The sequence below is a fragment of the Pteropus alecto genome, unplaced genomic scaffold, assembly GCF_000325575.1.
Source record: "Pteropus alecto unplaced genomic scaffold, ASM32557v1 scaffold10, whole genome shotgun sequence".
Lineage (NCBI taxonomy): Eukaryota > Metazoa > Chordata > Mammalia > Chiroptera > Pteropodidae > Pteropus > Pteropus alecto.
Genome location: NW_006431210.1, coordinates 6,311,794 through 6,336,504, shown reverse-complemented (window position 1 = coordinate 6,336,504; position 24,711 = coordinate 6,311,794). Strand labels below are relative to the sequence as shown.

Sequence of the window (24,711 nt, the reverse complement as noted above, 5' to 3'; positions counted from 1 at the left end):
TGATTTAGGAATCGAATGCTTTCTCCTAGCTCAGGGGCTGACTTCTGAGGGAGCCTGAGGGGTCATTGGGATTCCAGCTTCCTGGATTTGGAGCCTTGCTGTCCATTTAAGGATTACTTTCCTTCTTTGCTATGAAGAATGGGCTGGGGGAGAAAAGTGATGCACTGTGGTTTCTCTGCACAGGTACTTTGTGCTGGATTTTGAGGCTGGCATCCTGCAGTATTTTGTGAATGAGCAAAGCAAGCACCAGAAGCCTCGAGGAGCCCTGTCCTTATCTGGAGCCATAGTGTCCCTGAGCGACGAAGCTCCCCACATGCTGGTCGTGTACTCTGCTAACGGAGAGATGTATAAACTGAGAGGTACATTCTTCTCTTGTAACTTTTCAGGCAGGCCTTGTGGGCTGCATTCATGTTACCATGGTGATGGCTCTCTTGTGCTTTGATTTTTTTTTTTTTAATCACCTTTAACAACGTGCTGTGTTTGAGGATTCTGTAGTGACAGACAGACTTTGCCTCTGTTACCCCTGGGGTGGAGAGGTGGCCTGACATATTGGGAATTGCTTGTCTGAATTAACTGAGGAATTAAGGACAAAGGAAAGGTGAGTGATTGCAAAGCCAGCTGAGCCCAAGGACTTTGGCAGATTTTTCATTTTAGCTTAGTATATATTTTCTTTGACCTTGTATGAGTCTCCACTATAGTGCCCTGTGGATACTTTGTGCTGTAAGAACAAAACAGCCTTTGAAGGGTCATCATGTCTTCCCCACAAAGTTTCCCTAGAACCATCTCTTAGCAAAGAGCTCCTTCACTTATATTTTACTTAATCTGTTGTAGTGAGCATGGTGAGAAGCCAGCTGGTATTGAGTTAATTTCCTCTTTGCTTTCTCCCCTTCACTTTGCTTCTTGAAAACTGATGTCAGCCCAGCATCCTCGGCTGAATGAGCATGACTCTCAAGAGAACCCAGCATTTGGCCATAACTGTGGGTCTTGCACCCCCCAAGGCACATGGACACCTTTTTTTGCCAGATTTGACTATAGCAGTGTAACTGGATTGCTATTCACTCTTCCTGCATTCTGTTACAGTTGTGTTGCCAGAAAAATGGTTAGTTTTCTAATGAAATAAAACAAAACCCAAATGTGCACATGCGCGTGCGCGCGCGCACACACACACACACACGCATATACACACAGTCAACGTTATTTATTAAAGTCTGGGGAAAGAGAGTATGTATTAAGTGTTAGGAGGTGGTTGATAATTCTGCTTTCTTATGACATTTTTCTTTGCCCAAGTAAAGGCTAAGCACAAAGAAAGTCCCCCTTATTATTTCTCCTTGACTCCAGGGAACTGACCAGGATAGGTCACCTCTGCAAAGCCAGACCGAAGACCTAAGATTCTTCACCTCTCAGTCCAGTTTTCACTGTTCTACCTCTAAGCGACCAAGAGATGGAATAAGCTAATATTTCTTTATTATCTATATAAAAATCATATTTCAAAATCTATAAAACAATCTGAAAGTCTATGAAATAAAAATGTCTATAGTTGAAGTAAGTTTTTCAGTTTTGGGGAAATGAGCTAAGATTCATGTTCTTTTTTGAGATTCATGCAGTGTGCGTTCCGGCTGGCTAGATTTATATGGTCCTTGGTTTTGCTTTGCTGTTTATTGCTTAATAAATTGTTAGAGCAGAAACAATAGCAGGTGAAAGACTTAACAGCCACTCCTCCTGTCCCCACCTCCACCTAAAATGACACATACAAAAGAGAAAAACCCAACACATTTGACAATCGAGCCATCTCATTCTGCCTTTGAGTTGTTATTGTTCTCTGCATTATTAAACCTCAGGTTTTCTTTGAAAGGGTAATTTTAATGGCAAATATAAAAGTTTTATCATCTGCATGAAATTATCACGAGGGCTAAATTAACTTAAACTTGGCAACTATCGAAAAGGCAGGCTAAATTTCTGCATATTTTGACTGGTTCGTAGCCCATTCCCCCACGATCTGGGTGTATTTTTCTCATTTCACATCTCACCCACAGAGTTGAATCTTGATGTCATCAAAGGCACAGCTTTTGAGAATGTTTCTGGTGCTGAGTTCAGGGTCAGTACTGCCATAAACTGGCAATTCAGGTTTCCTAAGGAACAAAGGCTCTCATTTTTTGCAAAATCCTTTGTCTTAAGTTCACCCCTGGTTTTACACTGGTCTGCAACTCTAGATTTCTTCACCTGAAAGTCCAAGCTGAAGTTGGTGTTTTATTGACTGGTGACATTTAGGCCTACTTTTGTAAACAATTATAATTTCTAGGGGAATGTTCTCTTTTCTGTATAGTCAACATTTGCACAGTTAATAAAATATTTATGATTAAAATACTAAAACAATATTAATATAATATATAATTATATATTACTATTAAAACATTTATAATAAATAATTGTGCACTTAAAGATTTAAATTTTATTAAGACCTGTTATATATCTGTAATATTTTAATGAAATAATTTTATATTTGAGATGGGGATGTGGATGGAAGGTTATGGCTATGCAGTTGGCTTGTACTTTAATGTCTCTTTGGGGAAAATTTGAAGATCTCTAAGGCAGCATTTGGTATCTTGTTTTGCCCAACCCTGATAAGAATCCTTGAGAACACATATTAAAATGGTAATTCAACTGAACGCTTATTTTATAAATGCTAATAGCTCCACAGTACAACTCTGGTAGATAACAAAAAGGCCCCGAAAAGCTATACTTTGATCCTCATATTAGCCACATGTGGTAGAGGCATTCAAAAATAATCATGTTTTCCCTTCCTTGCTGCCTTTTCGAATAAGTAGAAATGACTTTTTCAGATGAGGTTAAAAAAATGGCAAAATTGTTCTTATAACGGACATTTCAGAATACGTTTTTAATGTGGCTTAGGGAATTTTCTGTCGAGATTTAGTGTAATTTGCTTTTTTGGCTTAAGTACAGATTGCTCGAGAATCTTGATCTGCATTTATTTTTCCTTCTCCTACCCCTCACTCCCCCGGTCCCCCACCCACTTAGGTGGGTGTAGAAATAAGTTGGCTATGTTTTGGAACAATCTCCGTAAGCGTTTCTTTCTCTATTTTAGCTGCTGATGCAAAAGAGAAACAGTTTTGGGTGACTCAGCTTCGAGCTTGTGCCAAATACCACATGGAAACGAATTCTAAGGTAGGTAACCATGGGAAGCAAGGAGGCATTCGATAGCTTGGACGGCTGCTCTTCAGCCCAATTATCTGTTTCTTTGGGGAAGCTGTTTTTCATGTTATTTTTTAAAAATTATCCACCGTAATGGAATTCATACGTGTCCTGCTACATTTACGTTTAGAGCCAAGAAAAAAGTGGTAGGATTCACTTGCGGGTAGAATGAGGAGGCATGCAGGCACTTTATTGGAAGTGATTCTGGAAAGAGACACTTGTGTTGCTCTCTGTGTTGTCAGTTTAGGCAGCTGTTAATTGGTCTGTTGAGAAACTTGCGTGGATGATTTCACTGTGGAGGCAGAGCAGTCAGATTTACTGCTTCTAGAGACTCGTTGTCACAGATCCTTAAAACCTAGACCCCAAATTGATTAAGTACTTCTACATTAAGGAGCTTCTGTATTCTAAGTGCATAAAAATGTCCTTGGATAATTTGGCACCCAAGTATGAATTATTTTCTCCTCAGGATTCAGTATGAGATCTTGGATCAGATGTGCAGAAGATAGGAGGCTGGCATTTTCATGGATTATTCAGAGGATTTTCAGTTATTAAAATACAGGAAATAAGTGAAAAATGCATTTATTCAGAACAATAAATATTCATTTTAATGTTCAAAGGCCTATCTCTTTTATATCCTAAGTTCAAATTTAGTTACTGTATCTAATTGCAGTCTTTTTCCATATTCCATGGACCAGCTAGAAAGACCCACACTTGAATTTCTGCTGATCTCATTTGCTATAACCTGCCTGCCATCTTGCTCAGGGCCCTGGGAAATGTTTTGCTTAGTGCGACCTTCCTGTTTCACTTCCAAATGGACAACCTGACACGATTTCTTCTCAAGGATTTTGTTCATTTTCTTTTTCTAGAGATGCCTTCTTTTCCTTAACTTGCTTGCCACAGTTGCCCTCAGCCTAATGGCTCTCTCAACTTGCCCCGTGTACAGTCCGGGTAATCATAGCTAGGGCCCCACTGCGAAAGCTGTCTTCCCTCTGGCCTTCTCTATTTTCCAGGAATTATATAGCTCTGGACATTTCATTAGTATTTTATAAACATGTAGGCAGAACAGTTAAAAAAAATTTTAATATGCATCTTTTTACTTTTTCTAAAACAGAAGAGGATTAAATAAAAAGACCATGTCTCCATTATTGCCATCTATGGTCATTAGAGATAATTGCTCTTAACTGATCATGTATGTCATTGTAGTAAAGTTAGCATGTGTTAGTGTATATTTATATATATCTGTATCTATGTCTACATCTACTTTTTTTTTTTTACTTACATTGATTATGTTATGTATACTGTTCCCCTCCGACTTACAATATATTTTGGAGATTGTTCCCTATAAGACATATGGATCTACTGTACTCGTTGTAGGTTGGCCGAATGCTATTCTAAGGAATGGATGTCAGTGCTTTATTTAAGTACTCTGATACTCATTTAGGTTTTCGTCGTTGTTATATATAATGCTTTATTAGTCTTTGTACATGTATCTTTTTGTATCTCTAGGTGTGTGTGTATATATATGAATTTATACCAGTGGAATTGTTGGGTCACGAAGTGTGTACTTTCTAAATTTTCATAGACATTGCTAAATTGTCTTCTAAAAAAGGTGCCCCTCCTTTGTCCTTTGGTCAGTTTTGTGTGTGAGGGTGTTTTTCCCCCTCTTACTAATTGGGCCTCTTCCTAACACTCAGTTTTTGATAGTCTCACAGATTAAAAAAATGGATCCCGCGACTGGGGCTAAGTATGTTTTCAGATGTTTGTTGGCCACTGATATTTCTCTTCTGTGAACTGCCAATTTGTATTTTTTACCCATTTTTCTATTGAGTTTATCTTTTTCTGTGCAGTAGCCGTATGTGTATTAAGTATATTTGTCCTTTACCTGTCATTAGTAATGTATATATTTTCTCCTAGCAGGTCATTTGTATTTTGACTTCGAATATATATTTTTTACTATGCAGACTATTTAATTTTTCATGGTCAAATTTATTTTCAGTTTTGGCTTTTGGTTTTGCATCATGTATAGTGAAGGTCTTCTCTGCTCAAAACTATGAGAATATTCTTCCAGTAGTGAATTTATAGTTTAATCATCATGTTTAAATCATTGAATCGTCTGGAATTTATTTTGGGTCTAAGAATTCAGGTGGGAGGCAACCAACTTTAAGTATATTGGTGTTTTGATGAATTGGAGACTAGGAAAGATGAAGATATCCATCTTAACGATAGTAAGAAACAGGAGAATTGGAAGAAATAAGAGAATTTGAAGATGCCCTGATTTTATTTTCTGATACATTCTCTGGGTAGTTTCAAGAATATAATTACTCTATTAGATTAGAATCAAAATAAATTAATAATTTAGCTATTAGGGCCTATAGGATTTCTTTTTTGAGAACTGGAGGTGAGATTGCTACCACCACTCAGGTATAGCTCTTGCGATCAATTGGGGAATAATAATTTTTGAACTGTGAACAGACCTTATTATTCAGCAGAAACATTATGAAGTCCAGGGCTGCTTGGGCAGAAGTTAGCAGTGAAAATGAAATTAGGCTTACAGTGAATGTTAACTTGATTTCCAGTTAACTATAGGGTGGCTGCTTACTTGGCATCATAGTCGTTAGGGATGTATGCTAAGACTTCACTCGCTCTTCCTCATTCTCTCTCAGCAGGGCAGGTCCCTCCCCAGTAGACTGTAGAGAACTTTAAAGTCAAGCGTTCCCTGGTACAGATATTAGGTAGATGGAATGGTGCTATCAGTGAAGCTCACCTTAGTGAGAAGGGGAGGATAACCAGGTATATAGAACACTGGAGCTGCAGAGGACTTTAAAGGGGACCAGTCCGAAACCCAGACCTGGTGAAATCAGTCAGTTCCTGGATGAGGTTTTCACCAGTCCAGAAGTGGAATGAGAAAAACAAAGAGTGAACTGTTCCCAGAAGATACCTTTATTCTTTATAAAGGACTGGTCTTTATTCAGAAATGACATTGCTTTGCTTTTGGAGTGTTAAAATATTTTTATTGTAGAAGATGGTAGAGTATTGATTGATCGATTAATCGCCTTTCTTAGGTATATTGAGGTATAATTTCTTAGGTTTCTTGAGGTATAATTTACATAAAGTGAAATTCACCCTTTTTAAGTATAAAATTCATGCCTTTTAAGTGTTTATAAACTTTGAGTTTTGACAAATGTAGACAGTCATGTAACAATCACAATCATCATTCCACCATCCCCAAAAGCTCCCTCATTACCCTGTTGTGGTCTGTCCCCTCTCTTCTCCCTCAGCTCTTGGTAACTGCTGATCCATTTTCTGTTAATAGTTTTGCTTTTTCTAGAATGTTCTGTAAATGGAATTATACAGGCTTTTATATCAGACTTTTTTCACTTCCATAATGCTTCTGGATTTTATCCATGCCGTTGTGTGTACTAGTAGCCAATTCTTTTTATTTTTAGGTATTTTAGTGAATGTCATACTTTTTTTTGTTCTTAATACATGTTCTTACTTTAAAAAATCAGAAGTGATTTCCAATTTTCAGATTAAAATTATTAATTCCTAAATTTTCATATTAAAAAAACATTGGCCTTTGAAATCCAGCGGTCTGGCTGTCGGGTCCAGCCCCCTTTGGTTTACACACGAGGAAGATCCAACAAGGAGGGTTGTGCAGCTGAGACTTGAACTCAGATCTCCTGGTCTGCTCGTGCGTCCCAGCCGTCAGTAAGTGCTGCCATGTCCTTCCCTCCATGGGCGTTGGGATCCTTTTTAGGCTAGTTTGTTTTCGGATGGACAACAGAATCTTCCTTTTTTTAAATATCACGCAGGTTCATCCTGTGGCCTCCAGTGTCGTTTGAGGTGTAGTTGCAAGGATGTGAGGCTGGTCTGCTAGGAAGAGTAGAACACCGACTTTTTCTGAAAACACAAACAACAACAAAACAAAACATCCTATTTTTAATACCATATAAAAATTGAAGCAGTGTAGAGCCCTACATTGACTGGAAAAGTGTTAAGAGAGCTGTCCTCATGAGAATTTACTTGTGTGTGACTTTGAAAATCTCAAAAATGTAGGAGCGTGTTTCTTGCTTATCGAGTAGGTGGTGTTGGGAAACTTCTAGGATAGAGAATAGTGGTATTATGGGAACTGCAGTAAGCTCTGAGGTTGGGAAAGGAACTGGCCTGTTGACAGAAGTAATGATAATTGATACATCATATATGAATGAACGTCACTCATGATTGCATTATTTTTCACAGCGGTTCTGTGAGGTAGGTAGCATTATCTCCATTTTTGCAAATTAGAAAAGAGGCCAGTTAAACTTAAATGGTCTCAGAGTCACATGGCAGTTAGTGACTGGACTGGGACAAGAGACCAAGTTGCTAAACATGCCTCCCACCATCATCTTCCATCCTAGTTTGGATGGAGCTGATTGGAAGGTTGATGATGCTACTGTCCCCCTATGAACTCCATATTTTATAACACAGTGGGGACAGCTCTGTAACAAGATACCTATACCTTTTATGTAATCAGGGGACCCCTTCTCCAATCTTTTAAATAGCTTGATTACAAAATTTTCTTTAGTGAATTTTCTTGAAAGTAATGTTAGCCTTTTCTACTTGTGTGTGTGTGTGTGTGTGCGTGCGTGCATGTGTGTGATGTAAGCTTACCAAAGATGAGCATTTTGGGCAGGTCCCCATGAATTTTGAATTAAAAGCATCTTCTGATTCAGTGACTCGTATACTATATGGGTAGTTCACTAATCTGCTCTGAGGCTAGTTGGACATTAATACCTTCTCCCCTGACTTTCATCTCTAAAGGATAAATTTGTGACATGTGGTAGATGTAGAGGCTTTCAACCATTACATACCCAGTCTCACCAGATGGAGTGTGGTGGTTCAAACTATTGACAGAGCTCAGGACTTCCCTTTTTGGTTCAGCTGGCTTCTTTCTGATTGGCACCTCCATCCCCACCACAAACATATGCTTATTATGAATTCACAGATGATTGCTTTGTTTCCCCGTAATGGAAGTAGCATTATTTTAAAAAATTGTGAATGTTACCTACACACAATATAAAACATCCAGAAGATAGGAAAGTATAAAGAAGGAAAAAAAAAAACATTCCCAAACTTAGCCCCATATCTAATCTCTGATGATATCATTTGGCTGTACATCTTTCCAGACACTCTGCTGTTTGGATAAAAGAGATCACATGACTCCATTTGGAGTTGATCCTTCTAGTCTTTTTTCTGTACTTGAATATGCACAGCAATCACAAATTTGTTTTCAAGAGCAGCTTACCTCTCCATGAGGATGGACTACAAGACCAGGCTTCGGCCACAGACTTATTCTTCTCTGCGTTTGGGTGGTTTTATCTTTGAAATGACTGTGTGTATGACTAGTGGCGAGCGTCTTAGAACATTTCTGGAACCTCTTTTGTATTTTATCTTCCAGTCTGCTACTTGCTCTTGCCTCTCAGTCCTTTCTCATTCCTTTTCCCTTATCGTGCACTTGTTTAGATCCAGATGAGAAATTGAGGAAATAAAGGAATATTTTTATTGGTGATTTCTAACAACATGGAAAATATAGCTTTTTTTGTTCTCATCTGTGGGGCAATTAAAAGAGGAAATGTAGGTATTCGGGTCATTTGAAATGGTTTGCACCATTCACTGTACTTGAAATCCTTTCTCTGGGTTTTTGAGGCCCCGGGCCTGACTCCTGCACTTGATTGCGTGCTCTTTGAGCACAAACCCTTACTGCCAAGTTCACTTAGGAAGACTGTAGTTCTAAGGGAACCTTTGTCTGTGTAAAGAGTTTGAAGACACTGTGGCTAGATCACACCGATGTATGGTTAGGGCTCCTCGTCCTTGTCAGGTAATTCCAAATTAAAATGTAAATGCCAGGGTATAGTTTTATGCAGATTTGGTCATGGAGGAATATGATTACTTAATATAGGATTTAAAGTTCATTGTAAGTCTTAGGAGGTCGTGAATGAGCAGTGGAAGCTGCTAAGTTTCAGGGAGTGTATATATAAATATTCATGCTCGAAGCTGCCCACATTGCTAGTATTTTTCTTTTTTTTCCAGTCCCCTAGAATGATGGTTGGCATACTAATTTCTGTGAGACTTTGTGGTATTCAAGCTCTGTCTCCTCCACGGTGGCTGGGTGTGGATGCCACCAGGGCTAGGTGGGATGGCTCCTCCTCTTCCCTTGTAGCTTTGGGGAAGCTAATGCCCATGTTTATACAACCTCCATGTGACAGCTGACACCTGTGATGTTTATAATTCACACCCCCGGCTTTTGCCATGACATCTGGTACCCTGCCCCCTCAGTGGCATAGGGATTCAAACAAGGCATGATAGAGCAATGGACAGTGAGAAATGAGGCAGAAGAGTGATGGGTGGGCCTGGCAAACTGGCTGCATGCCTGCTCTGGTCCAGGAGAGTGTGCTCTGTGGGTGTCATCTGTCCGGAGGGCTGTGTGCTTGCTTGAGTGCACAGAAGTAGATTGGTTGAGAGGCCCAGCTGGTGACTCTGCCCCTGGTAGCCAGGTTCAGATGCTGATGTTTGGAGACATTCCAGATTTTATTTGGGGATGTGTGGAGGATGTGTGAACTACTTCTAGGGAATTAGAAAGGGAAGATGTGGGTGGTGAATTCTGGCTATGTGTTAAATCCACAGTTAAGTATGAAGAGTGAGGAGATTCGAAGCTACTGTTTCATTGTCCTAGGAATCTTTATCTCCTGATGGTGAAAGATGCCAACTTTCCACAACCCTAGGTCTAAGCCTGGGTCTGAGCACTGCAGAGGTACATCACAACAGTAAGCACCTGCTTGCTGCTGAGACTAACCCAGTGACATCTGTAGAATATGAAACCACTCAGTTACGTGGGACTTCATATGTCATCTAGTCCAGTGTTCTGATCTTAGCTCATCTCACTACTTGCACAAAAATACACACCAACATATTTATGCTAAGAATGAAGAAATATGGGTTGATTCTTCCCAAAACAATACCTAATTTTATTTACGTAGAGAGGCCGCTGATGGCAACTTAGTGACCGAATGCTAAGAATTTGGTGGTCATTTTACAAATGATATTGAATACCTCTCTTTTATGATTAAATAAATTTGAAGCCTCTCAGAACAGTTTGGGAAGAACTCAGAAATAACAGAATGAATAAAAAGTGGGAAGGAATTTCAAACTCATTTTGTTCCACTTGTCAAAAACAGTAGATGTGAGAAATAGGACAAAAGGTAGGTTCTAAAACTGCGTGGTCCAAGATGGAAGCCTCTAGCCACATGAGGCTATTTAAATTTAAATTAACTGAAATTAGATAAAATTTAAAAGTCAGTTCCTCAATTGCACTTAGCCGCATTTCAGGTGCTCAGTAGGCACCTGTAGCTGGTGGCTGCAGTGTTGGACAGCATGAATATAGAACACTACCATCACCACAGAAAGTCCTGTTGGACAGTGATGGTAAAGCTTCAATTAGTACTTTACAGTTGCTAAAGAGGAACTTACTGATGTTCAGTTTAAACTCCTCTGACACTGTGGACAGTTTTACTTTTTTTTTTTTTAAATCTAGAAAGATTGAATGGTGCTCCCCAACCCTCTGTCCTTCCTCCTTCCTTTCTATCCTTCTTCCTTCCTTTCCATCCTTCCTGTCAGGAGTTCTGGTCTGCTCTGCGGCCTTGGCATTAAATATCTGGACCACTCTCACTTCTTGAGTTGCCTTCTCCATGCGATGGTGACGTTGGCCTCACTCATCTGAAGGCGGGAACTGGTGGTCTCTTGTGGTTGGATTCTGCTCCCTCACCCCGCTGCAGTGGGTTGTCAAGGAGACGTCTAGTTTGAGCTTTCATGGGGAGCAGAGCAGCAAAGTTGCTGATGGTGCCGCTCCCTGGCTTCAACAACCTCTTCTAGCACCTCGCCTCCTAAGACAAAATCCAAAACTTTGCTTTGGCATCCGGTGCCCATCACACTCCAGGTCCAGTTTCTTCTCTCCTCTTCCACCCTCGTGCACTCGGCGTTCTAGACAAGCAGGTCCCCAGACACAGGGTGTACTTGCACGCTTCCTGCTGTTTCCTCTACTGGGAATGCCTTTCGTCCTCTGTCCTTCATGTGGCAAATAGCCATATGGTTTTCAAGGCTCATGCGCTTCTGTGATGCCTTCCTGACCTGGGTGGGCAGAGTGGATCTTCTCTCTTGTGTGTTCCCATTTATACCTGTATTACAGTGCTCCTTATGGGTGGGTGTGTGTGTGTGTGTGTGTGTGTGTGTGTGTGTGTGTGTGACCTCTCATGGTTGACTGTCTTTAACACGCAGGACCGTGGGGAAGTCATAGTTGCGTCTTCAGTAGCTGCCACTGTCATAGAGGTGGTGGACATAAACTTAGTGCATTTTAAGCCCTCAATAAATGTCAACTCTTCCTCCTCAGTCCTCCCTATTAGTATTAGTAGCAGGAATTTCTTACTAGTAGTGGTGTTGGATTTGGTTTCCTTAATAACTATCCAAGTTATCATATTTTATGTTCCTCAGATATCATATTTTGTATTATATGAAGTATTTGAGAAATCTATTTCTGTAGAGAGAGCTGTTAGCTTCCTGTAGCTGAAAATCAGGAGTAACTTTCAAGCAAAATGTGTCTTAATTTTTTTTGAGAGAGAGAAAGAAGCAAGAGGAACATATTTTGGGGAAAAGAAAAATAATAAACAGCATCTATCAACTATCATTTATCAGCATTACTGTGTGGCAGGTACTAAGAAAAGTGCTTTTCTTGGATTATCTTAAATTTTTCTCACTACAGACCTATGAGGCAGGTACTATATTACCACATTTTATAGGTGAGGACATTCAAGTGCAGAGATGGATAAGTAATATGCCTGTCCAGATATGCATAGCTAGCAAGTGGCTGTGATCTATTTTTAAAAACTTGAGATATAATTCACATACCATAAAGTTTACCCCCTTTAAAGTATACATTTCAGTGGTTTTAGTATATTCATAAAGTTGTACAACCGTCATCACTGTCTCATCCCAGAATATTTTATCATCCCCCGAAGAAACCCCCATGATCATTAGCAGTCACTCCTTGTTGCCCACACAACCCACCCCCTTCCCCAGCCCTGTCAACCACAAACCACTGTCTCCATGGATTTGCCTATTCTGGGTATTTTGTGTAAATGGAATCATTAAATGTGGCCTTTAGTGTCTAGCTTATTTCACTTAGCATAATGTCTTCAAGCTTCTTTCACACTGTAGCATGAATCAATCCTTTATTCCTTTTTTTTGCCCGAATAACATTCCATTATATAGACATGTCACATTTTTTACCATTCAGCAGTTGATGGATATTTGAATTGTTTTCACTTTTTGGCTATTATGAATAGTGTTGCTATGAACATTTGTATACAAGTTTTTGTGTGAATGTGTGTTCATTTCTTTTGGCTATATACTAAAAATGGAGTAGCTGGGTCATATGTAGCTCTGTGTTTAACTTTTTGAGGAATTGCCACAGTATTTTCCATGGTGGCTTCACCATTTTACGTTCTCATGGCAATGTATGAGGGTTCCAGTTTTATTACACCTTTGTCAACACTTGATATTGTCTGTTTAGTTAATTTTATTATAGCCATCCTAGTGGGTACAAAGTTGTATCTCATTGTTGTTTTGGTTTGCATTCTCTAATGACTAATGATGTTGAGTATCTTCTCTTCATGTGCTTATTGGTCATTCATATATCTTTGTTGGAGAAATGTCTACTTAAATCCTTTGTCATTTTTATTTTTGAGTTATGAGAGTTCTTTATATATTCTGCATACCAGACCCTTATCAGACACATGATTTGTAAATATTTTCTCCCCTTATGTGGCTTGTCTTTTCACTTTTCTCACCTTTTTCTTTTGGTATGAATGAAATTTTTGAGAACAAATAGAGCATCGGGGATGGTGGATGGAGTAGGGAATTGGAGTCAAAGGACCTGGTTTCTGGCTGTGCCCGGGCTACTCACAGCAGCTAACCAGTCTAATTATCTAGAGTAACTTGATCTATTTTAGTGTCAGTTCCTACCCCTGTAAATTGGGCAAAATAATGGTATCAACTATACAGGATGGTTTTTAGGATTAAATGACATTAGCACTTCACAAATACCAGTTCTTTTATAACATGGACTCTTCCAGCTCTGCTAGAACTTCTGTGTTGACAGGTAACTCGGTTGTGGAGCTAGGTTCCACCTGAGGATGGATCACCCAGGAGTAGTAGCTAAGAACCTCCCCTAAAACCTGATTGTGATGATGCTCTCCTAATAAGGTTTGATAGACTTGCCCACATGATTATATTTCTCAGAATATGTATAAACGCATCAGAAAGTTCTGGTATAATCCAGACTTAACTACTTCGGCATGGTTCACATTGGGTGGTCTTGTGGAGCTAGCCTCGCTTTCTGTGAGGTAGATAGGACTGGGTTCAAAACCAGCCCTGTAATGCCACTTGGGGCAAGTTTCTCTCTGAACCTCAGGGCCTCATCTATGAAATGGGGACAGCAGTCGTTGCTGATGTGAAGATAGAATTTTGGGTAGTGGTGAGGATTAAATGAGATCACGTCCATTGCGTTCCCATTGCACAGCCAGACACTGAGTTAGTTTCCACAAGGGGTGTTGGGTTTACAGAGTTACCCTGCCAAATTGGGCCTCATGAGGTGAGCTCCCTGGGAAATGCCTAGTAGTGGACTGGCCAAGGCTGTATGCACAGCCAGCAAAATGGGGTATTTCCAATAAATAACTCTCTAATCAGAAGAGATTTTTTTTTTACTTATTTAAATCATTATATATTAAAATTGATGAAAGTTTATGGAAAAAAGGATGGGGGAAGTATACCATTGTGGAACCCATCAACCAGTCAAAACAAAAAACAGCAAGTTGAGACACAAAGACAAAATCTGGAAAGATGCACAGGCTAATAACAGTGATTTGGGGGATTTAGTGTTGAAAGAAGGGATTTATGTGTACCCTTTGATACTATTTGAAATGTTCACATTGTGCATTGTTTAATTATAATCATGCATGTAATAAACTGTAGTTACCCAACTGGTTAAAATTTAAATTTGTAAAAAGAAATTTATTTTTAAAGTGGAGCTGAGTCGTTTGGCCAAATTCTTAGGCCACTGTTAAGCCTGTCTTTTATCTGCAGGCAGAAGCTCTTCACCAGGCAGTCACTGATTAACCTGCTTCTCATTATATTCTTCACTGAAAGTCTTAAAACCAAATGTCCTTGAAGATATTTGATAATTCCAGATTCCTGCCAATTCAGATTAGGCTTCTATTCTTGTTGCTCAGAATTGATTTTACTTGATATGGTTTGAAGTGTTTAAAGTTTAATGCTCATTGGGGAATGTGTTCCATTTCACCCCTTTATTTGAATTAAACAGTGATTAATGATGAGTGCGGAGTGGCCCCTTCCTCAGCTGAAACCTTCTGTATAGGGGTGGTTTGGCTGATAGCAGAAGTAGCACCGTCTGGGTCCTGGGTCCTGGGTCCTGGGTCCTGGGTTCTGTGAGCAGAACTTCTCCATTCATGGACCGAGTAAGAGTGAATGACACTGGAGGTTCCAGGGGGGTCAATGCTGCCTGCCTGAAAACACTTAGAAATCCCATGTGTCTCACATTCGACTCATGCAGCTTACTGCATGAAATACTGGCCTGATTTAATATTTAAAAATTATTTCCCCCAAATTGTTGGGTAAAAGCAAGATGAAACCCATCTCCCATTGAGATTCTGAGGATGAAAAGTTCCCCAGGTTGAAAAGCAGAACTTCGTGGTTACCGTCAGTTTTCCTAAATAGCAGATCTTTGGGGGAACAGAAAACGATGGATTTAAGCTTGTAAACTCCCAGCAGATAAAGCTGGACAAGCTCATCTGAGGATTTACTCTTCCCTCGGCTCTGTCTTCCTATTTTCTGCTGTTGGGCAATTTTACATTCATGTTATATTGAGCTCAGTGCCATTTTTCTTCTAGAATTTTTCACAGATAATTACCTTTTGGGTACTTAAAATTAAGTGTAAAACATCATCCTCCTAAACATACCATCAAATTAAGTAAATAAAACACAATTTAAGAACAGCTTTTATTAAAACAATAAAGTTTGGGGAGTTTTTATTGTCTTAATAAAGTACAACAATTTTGCATACCTTCTCAAGCATAATTTTAATGTGAGGCTGCCTGCCTTGCCCAAAAGTAAACAGTGCTACCTAGGATGATGATCTTCCTCAAGGGGACCTTCAGATGTGAAAAAAAATTTTTGAAAGAAAGATACAGTTTTGATTCAGTTGAACTAATTTATTCCACCATTTATCTATACTGAAATAGGGCTTTGTTCTAGAAATAAGTAGTTGCTGTTTCTGTCTAGAATATTGGCGGCCGATTTCATATTGATAGGCCTCTGTGAGAAGTTTTGATTCGAGGCAGGATAGACAACTCAGTCCAAGGACATTTCCCATGCTGAACTTCACGACAGACAAGTGTGAATGAAGGTGCTAACATCAGGAGAATCCAGCCATGTAGCTGGAGTCTGCTGTTCAGAGTGAGCTTGTCTGGTCTCTGTCTTGCTGTTATTGGGAGAAGAGCTTAGAAGGTCAACTTGAAAATAGTGTTCAACAAATGCTGACTGCCTGTGTGCCCTTGTTCTGGCAGTGGGGATGTTGGGGGTGGAGCATGGAGAGTGGTCACGTGGGGTTTACACTTTTGTGGGGAACCAGTCAAGAAACAGACACTATGTCAGGTAGCAATAGTTTTCTATGAAGAAAAATAAAGCAAGGCCAGGAACTAGAAAACGGGGAGAATTTTAAGGTATTTCTGTTGAAAGATACATTCTATATACACCATAGCCTTTTAAAATATCAATACCATAAAAGGTAAAGAAGGTTGTGGAAATGTTCCAAATTGAATGTGGCTAGAGACATGACGACTAAATGCAATACCTGACCCTAAACTGAATCTGACTTTGTATTGACAAAATTAGAATCTGGGCAGTGGATTAATAAGGTAGTCGATACCTGTATTGTGATTATGTAAGAAAATACCCTTGTTTGTAGGAAGGACACAATGAAGTAGTGAATACTTAAGGGTGAAAGGCTAGGCTGTGCTGTATGTAACGTATCCTGAAATGGTTTAAAATTTTTGTGTGTGTGATTCTGTGTGTGTAGATAGAAGGGGGCAGAAGAGAGGGAACAAATGAGATAAAATGTTAATTGGTAAAACTGTTAAAAATTATACATGATTTTAAAAAATCTTTTCATATAGAAATAATATAACACTTTTTCAAAGAAGATCCCATTTTTTTTTAAATGCATATATTCCTTGGGAGATATTTCCTATAAATCATTTACATGTTAGTGTGAATTTTAAGGAAAATAATTCTTTACCTGCTCTTTTCTAGTGAGACTGATGACCAAGGAGCTCAGTAGTTTTCTGAGAGTTAAAGAGAATTTGGGGAAAAGAGGCATTATAGGGTCAAGCTAATATGGATGACTGGTTAGACTGGTTACTGGGTCTTGGAGAGTAGAGTGGATGACGTGTTGTGGAAATAGAGATTTAGAAAGGAAGGTTGGGGCAAGTCAGTGATAAACTGCCACTGGGTTGAATGTTGTCCTTTATGATTGGGCAACTTCTGTAGCCCATTCTTTATGCTATCTTTGGTATTTATCTAGTTTTGAAAAACAACTTTATGGAGATATAATTTATATATCATGAGAGAAGATTGTGGATGACCCTATTTATATAAATACAATATATGAAATTATTATGCCAATATCTATCAAAATTGATCAAAATGCTAGTCACTGTGATAAGTACCTTAATAGACATTAGTCTATTTAACACTTCCCAAGTTCTAAAAAGGTGCATTTTAGTTTTGTGATAGAGAATGAGGATAATAAAACTCTAGAGGTCAGATACCTGGTGAGGGAATGAATTTCGAACCCAGGTCTCTGATACTTCAAAGCCAGTGGACTGGGCTGTATTCCCACGTCTTTGACCACCAATACGGGAATTGTGCAGACATTGTGAACAGAGACTCCTTGTCCCTGGTACCCTAGAATGGAACATGGGCACTTTCTGAAATGTGGAAGGAAGAATGAGAAAGATTTTGTAAGTAATCTTAATATGTTATGTAGGAAAGTGAAAATATTTGGCAAGTTAATTGAGCGTTTTTGGGGTTAGTTTTGACCTGGAAAATCTGTCCCATCCACCCACCTACCTATTATTCATCTCTACCTATCCAGCCACCTACCCACTTATCCATCAGAGTTGTGTTCTCCAGGTGGGTGTCTAACCTGGATTTGCAGTTTTTTGGTCCTGCCAGGCACCAACATCCCCACCCTCTCCTGCCCATGGTACATATTTGATGATCCTCTTTCTCTGCTGTAAACTTTGCCTCCTTTGTTTGCTATTCCTAGCTGCTTTTACAGCCTTCACCGACCCCTTGACACTTACTCTTGATAGTTGTAAAGAAGCCCATTTGGAGTTAGGATACAGGGACATTTTCAATGGAACCCTGAGTTCCATTAGTAGGTTGGCATCCACCTTCAGGATCTTTCTTCCCTCTGAATCCTCCTTGGCCAGGGGAGCAGCTGGAAAAGTTTGCTGATGCCTGATACTTTATTTAGGATATATATTTTTGCATTTGCCTACTTGACAACTTCTCTTAATGGCATCTTTTTTATACTCCTTAAGCCCTCCTGATGGCAAATCTGCATACCTCTTTGGATTTAAAAGCTACTTCTTTTGTTCACTGGACAGCAGGCATTTATAAACTGCCTACTGTGTGCGGTGCACTGATCTTGGTGTTCTCTCCTTTACAGCTTATAGCATAGACACTTGAAGTTTCTAGATTTTTGTCATGCATTGATGTAAAAAGTAAGAATAACAATAAGAGACTCCTTTGATCCTATGGGAATAGTTTGTTAGTCACAAAAATGTGTTCTTCTCATGATTGTGATGATAATAGTGTATTATAGTTCGTAAGTTTCTCCCACATATATCTCCTGGTGCCAGGGTTTCTCAGTGTTGGCATTATTGGTGTTTTTGTCCGGATAATTCTTTGCTGTGTGGGGCTGTCCTGAGTACTGTAGGGTGTTCAGCATCCCAGTCTTCGACCCACCTGATGCCAGTAGCACCCCCACCACCAGTGTGACAACCAAACAGGTCTTCTGATTCTGGAGGGGGCAGAATCACCTCTAGGTGAGAAATGCTGCCTCATGCACTTCTCACAACAATCCTGTTAGGTCAGTGTTATCTCCATTTTACAGATGAGGAAATTGAGGCTCAGAAAGCTTAAATGGCCACATGGCTAGGATGCGACAGAGATGAGATTTGAAGCCATCCCCATATGTTTGGCCCTTCATCTGAGGCCCTTCTGTACCCCCAGCTGCTGGGAAATTGTCTCAGTGTCCACAGAGAAGCAAGGCCGACGGCGTGGTTCTGCAGCAGAGCTTGTGCTCTGGGGAAAGGCCCTGTTCTCTTGCCAGGTGTGAGACAGCCCATCCATCTCCTGGGCCTCTCCCCCGGTGAGAGTTGCAGCTAGGAATTGAGAGAGACTTTACTAACGAAGCAGTTCTCTACCAGGCCAGCTTGGGAGAGCCCCAGGCCCAGCCATGGAATGAAAGGGACCCCAGACTTTGTGGCCTTGGACCCCCTGTGCCAGGATTCTGCACAGATCTGAGAAGAGTCGGGTGGCACCTCTGGCACAAGTTACTATTGCTAAGGAGGCAAATCACATTTTTGAAGTTTTATTTCGCCCCATGCTCTGTGCTGCACCAGAAGAATGGAGAAGAGACTGGAGAGAATGTTCGCTTGAGGTGGAAACTCGACAGTCTGTGGGAGCTGTGCGGGGCCAGGCAGGGCTGGCAAGGCTTTGGCCGGGGCCTCATGGGCTGCAAGCACTCGGCCGCAGTGAGAACCCACAGCAGTGCTGCCTCCTGCCTCAGCCTGCTCTGGCCAGATGTGGACAGAGGTTCTTGCCAGCTCCCTCACCCCTGGTCAGCTAAGGTAAATGGGGGTCTCAGGAAATTGGGGAGTGGGGTTGAGGAGTACATTTACTCTTCAGCTCTCCTTCATGTATCTTTGATGAAGAAGCACTTCTCCCTTGGCACAGTGTAGACATAGCTTCCCAGAGCATCCGAGATTTCTGTACATGTGAAGCCATAAATATTCTTTCCCCCAGTGGGATGCGTAGTAAAGACTGGCCAAACTTGAGGAGGTGTCTCTTTAGAATCTGATTTTTGAAATACAAAAGAATATTACTAGCGTTGATTGACTTTGAAATAAGAAAGAAAAAAAATCCCTGTGTTTTCTCTTATGAAGTCTTTCTGCAACTTTAGATACTGACCTTGACTAATGGCTTTGATTTGCTGGCTTTTGAAGCCAGCTTGATTCATCATGTTGTAAGTGCTTTCCTCATTATCTCAAATATCAAATAATATGCAGACACACCATTAGTGGGTACAGTTCAGGACTGAGAGTTAGGAAACTTGAGTCTTCTGATGGTTCTACCTTGACCTTGAGCTATTTGCTTTTTTTGTACCTCAGTTTCTTATTCTATAAAGTAGGTGGAGCACTTCCAGCCTCTTGTGTTTTGCAGAGATATTGCAAGATAAGCAAATTAATACTCTTAGAAAGCCTTAATCAAAGTAGCTATTAAAATCATAGTTATAATGATGACGAATAGTGTAATTGCCAGCTTTCTATGTTGAAGGTGCCGTGAGGGTGACCTGGGTGTGATCTGCTGCTGACCTCTGTGTTTCTGTGGGAAGAGAAGGAAGAACATCTCTCTCTCACACACACTTTGATTTGGTAGTGCAGTTTCTATTTGCTTTTTTATATGTTTGGAAGCACTTTGTTTCTCTCTCCATCTTTGTCCCTCCATTCTATTCTAGTCCCCAAAGTAACCATTCTAGGCATACACATGTGTGCATTATTTTCAACGAGAGGGAAATGGGGCCATATTTTATAAATTGTTCTGTGACTTGTTGTTTTTCGTATTTTGTGTTTGTATTTTTTACACAATCTTGGAAATCTTTCCATGTGTGCGACTCCGTCATTTTTTAAAAAAGTCAGCTGCATATGGTAGTTAATGGAATGCATGTGTCATAATTCTCTTAACAGCCTCTTGATGGGCATTTCTCGAGGACATAATAAACCCTCATTAAAGATCAAGGACTTTGTTATGGCGTGAAGTGGTAGGGCCAGTGAGGCCTGGAACTCCTCTACTCTTGGCTCTGTGTGCTTTAGGGTCAGTTGCTCATCCTCTCTGGGGCTCAGTTTCTTTTTTAAAAAAGTGGTTTGGGCTAGAAGGTATTCTCAGATCCTATCCAGCATTAAATGTTATAAATTCATCCTCAAATCTTGTTTACTAGTTATCTATTCCTGTAAACATCCCCAAACTTAATGTTTGATTTAAGCTTACAATTTATTTAGCTTCCAGTTATGCCGGGTATTTCTTCTGGTCTGAACCAGGTTCAGCTGATCTCATTTGGGCTTGTGAACCGAACTGCAGTTAGTTCACAGGTGGGTTGGGGCCTGATAGTCTTAGCTGGCTGCTCACATGTCTGGTGGTTGGCTGGCTCTTGGCTGGGCCATTGGGGTGTAAGGGGGAAGAGACGGTCAATGAACTACATGTTCCTCATCCTTCAGCAGGCTACCCTGGGTCTGTTGACATATGGCTGGGCGGGGTTCCAACAGTAGCAAGTGTTCACCCACACTTGGGTAATGGAGGATAAATAGAAGACGTTGGTGAGAAAAAGCATGTGCACTCAGATGCAGGAGGAGAATTGGGATGGTTCATTATCCCAGAAGCTTTGGAAACTGAGCGTGCTCAGTAACATCAAAAGCTGCAGAGAAATAAGGAAGGGAAGAAAGGGAAAAAGTCTTTGTATTTGCCCCAAGGAAAGGTCAAGAGAGGTAGTGTGTTTATATTTAGCCACCAGCATTAGATTAATTGTTCCAAGTAGGATTTAAAAAATAGCCATTTTTTGTTATTGCTTCAGAGTTGCCGTCTGCAAGGCACACATTTCACCTTCTCAGTGCCTTGACCTCAGTAGGGCGAGGTTCCTCTTGAAGTCAGATAAATGATGCACAGACGAGCCATGGAAACTTTAAATGGTGGCCACACAAGGACCAAAAAGATCCTGCCTGCTGCAAGTAATAGCAGTTTTGGGATCTCTGAAAAGAATTAGTTTGCCTATACCTTCCTTCTTTCTGGGACAGGTAGAACAATAGAAAATTTCAAATCTGGACTTGGAGTGATTGCTTGTGATTTTTTCCCCTTTTAATGTGTGCTGACTGGAACTCATGCTTTGTGGCTCCTCTGGGTGAAGCGTGCGAGAAGACTATTGAGCACAACTCTGTGTGTAATATAGTCAATGTTATAAGGAAATTCTGGAATAATATAATTAATTCATTAGCTTAACTTTTTTCTTATTATAAAAGTTATAGAATTTATATAAGAAAATTTGGAAAATAGAAGAAAGAACAACATGGTCTCACCACTAAAACATCCATTGTTAACAGCTTTGGATAACTTGAGCAAATATTTTTTACTCTTGTGTTGGTGGACTTCCTATTTTAATAAAATTTGAGTCATTGTTTAGAATGCCCCGTGTATATAGTTCTTATCCAATGCCCTGGGTATATAGTTCTGCTTGTATTAAGGCAAAATTAGACCAGCCTTAAAATAAAACATTTTGTTGTGCTCCATATGTGTGGAATAAAAGAAGCCCATCCAGGAGAGGCAGACGGACCATGTTAGATTTGTTTGTGGAGAATTGTCTGATTCTTAAGGCATTAATCTTTTTTTCATTTTTTTAAAAACTGACGTGAAATTCACATAACACAAAATAACCATTTTAAGGTTGACAACTCAGCGGTGTTTAGTACATTCACAGTGTTGTACGACCACCATTTCTATGTAGTTTCAAAACCAAGATAAAACCCCATGCCCGTTAAGCAGTTATTCTTCATTTCTCCCTTCCGAGTCCCTGGCAACCACCAATCTGCTTTCTGTTTCTGTGATTTTACCTATTTTGGATATTTTATATAAATGGAATTATACGATATATGACTTTTTGTGTTTGACTTCTTTCATCCAGCATGATGCTTCTGAGTTTCAACCATGATATAGATATAGGACGATTTGTTTATCCATTTACATTTGATGGACATTTGAGTTGTTTCTACCTTTTGGCTATTGTGAGTAGGGCTGCTGTGAGTTTGTGTACTTGGACCTGTTTAAGTGCCCGTTTTTGGTTCTTTTGGGTAAGACGTTAACCTTAATCCTCACTGCCTAGGTTGTAGAATACTTACGTTGAGGCCGTCCACTTATATCACGGCAGCTCACAGTTGGAACCCACACATTCTGCTTCTGCAAAGCACTTTTCTGCTTTATATTGATTTTGGTCACGATCCCAAAGATAATACATGGGGCCTCTTTTCCCCAACAGAGAGTTTTTGATGCTCTGTTACAGTAATCCTCGTTCAGCATCTTACATGTACAGTATAAAACATAAGACAGAATCTCATCAATCTTGTCACAGCTGCTCATGAGGTAAAACAATCTTATCTTGCTCTTCCTGTCAGCTGATCTGAATTCCATAGCCCCAGAAGCTATGGTCCCTGTCATTGCCTTATCTACCCTGTCTGCTCCGAGCATCTGCATTTCATGGCTGCCTTCTTTTTTTGGTTCAGAACTGACGGTCCAGGGCTGCCAGTGACTATGGAGCTATTGAATGTGTGACTTCCATGAACACTGGGCACATATCCTGAAGATACTCCATCGTGAACTTTGTAATCAGTTACGCTCTATTTACAGTGTCTAGATTGGGCCCTTGTCTGGAAATTTATCTCTATATTCCTCAATATAGTTCTTGAAAGATTTGAGGAAGAAATGAAATTTGATGTCATGCCAACCGGAACTTCAGTCTATAGAGAGTAAGTCTGGGGGAAAAAGAAAAGGAGAACCAACAAATATCACAAACGACAGATTAAAGCACACACAATACCACTTTGGTTATTGTCTGGCACCCTGCGAAACAATGTGTACCTATTGTTTTAAGTAGATTCTCCCCAGAAAGCAGATCTCAGATAATGAAGGTTTGGGTGCAGGAATGTGATCCGAGGCAAGTGGAGTAGGGAGACCAAGAAGAATGAAATAATGGAAATTGATAAAAAGACATCCAAAAAGCGTGCTGTTGTGCTGGTTACTGTTGTGGGCAATTAAAGCAGAATCCTAGTGGTCGGCCTTGTTGGAACTGTATAGAATGTGCTTCAGAATTCTCCACTCTGTGTGCAGAAGATGGTAGTATTTACTCGCTGGCTCCCCTCACTGATCAAGGGTTTCCTCATGAGGGTGTTAACTCTTCCTTGCCCTTCCGGGTTTGCTCTTGTACCTGTCCTGCACTTGCTCTTTCAAGTTGGTTTCTGTTGACTTTCCGAATTGGCGTCCAGAGAACAGCCCCAGGTCAGAAAACAGGAGGTAAATAATATAACCGAGGCCAAGTACCAACATCTGTGCCCCACTGGTTGCCTTAGCAACTACTGGAGTTAGGAGGTGGGCCGAGAGGATGTCAAGCAGGACACACATGTGTTTGGCACATTTAATTTCCATGTCCTTCATCCGTCTCTTGGTAGCCACTGATTCTTTATCTCTCAAAGCTTCAGGAATATTCAGAATGGATGGTATGCAATCATGGGGACTTTTCTCAACCTGGTTCCAAGTGAAGGTCATGTATTTGTTCCACTCCTCTGAACCTCTTTTTTTCTTTTCCACTATTTGATGGAATTAGGCCAGTTGCTCTGTTAGAGCTAATGCTACTAAATCTGTTAAAACTGTAGGAATCCAATTAGATTTTAATACAAGACTAAACCCTCTTTAAAAGAACAGATAATTTGGACTCTTCAACAGGTGGCAGGCTCTCTGGAGACAGAGAACTGAGGAAAAATCATTCATGTACTCTCATGCAGGGAGTGATCAGAGTTTAATTTTCTCCTTCATGTGCTCTAAAGTCTGTTAAAGACAGTAATATACTGGCTTGGAAGCATTTTGAGTCCTAGAGGGAGCTATTGTATTTCTCTAACTCCTGGCAACTTCGTGTCTCCATTTCCCTTGAGGATTGGGCCATCTTCCTCCCTGTCCTGGAGTATTAACATAGAGCTGACCTGCCCAGGTATAGGCACCTGTTAGACAATGCCATTTCTCCTGTGATGAGCCCAGAAGCTCTTGGCTGAGTCATTATTTGCACATTAAATGCGCATTAGTAAATTTATGGAAACTGCTTTCTTGCAGCTCACACATTGGAGAGCAGGCCACACTAGGCTTCAATAATCCTAGGGCTGAGGCTCCAGGAGAAGTCCTCTTAGCTGATAATTTGGAGACATTGTCCCTTAATCAAAAATAGTTAGCTAAAGCAAGGAATCATAAGTATGGTATATACAGACCTTAAGCATGTATTTTGTTTTAACTTAAAATCTT

The 24,711-nt window shown here is 40.2% G+C and overlaps 1 protein-coding gene across 1 annotated transcript in view; it reads left to right on the top strand.

Moving 5' to 3' along the window:
- The window catches only part of OSBPL10 (oxysterol binding protein like 10), a 245,363-nt gene that overhangs the window by 84,211 nt on the left and 136,441 nt on the right, over positions 1-24,711 (top strand). Inside the window, exons 3-4 of the mRNA XM_025039191.1 lie at positions 184-359; positions 3,104-3,183. Coding sequence (XP_024894959.1) covers positions 184-359; positions 3,104-3,183 — 256 coding nt within the window. The remainder of the gene's footprint in view (positions 1-183; positions 360-3,103; positions 3,184-24,711) is intronic.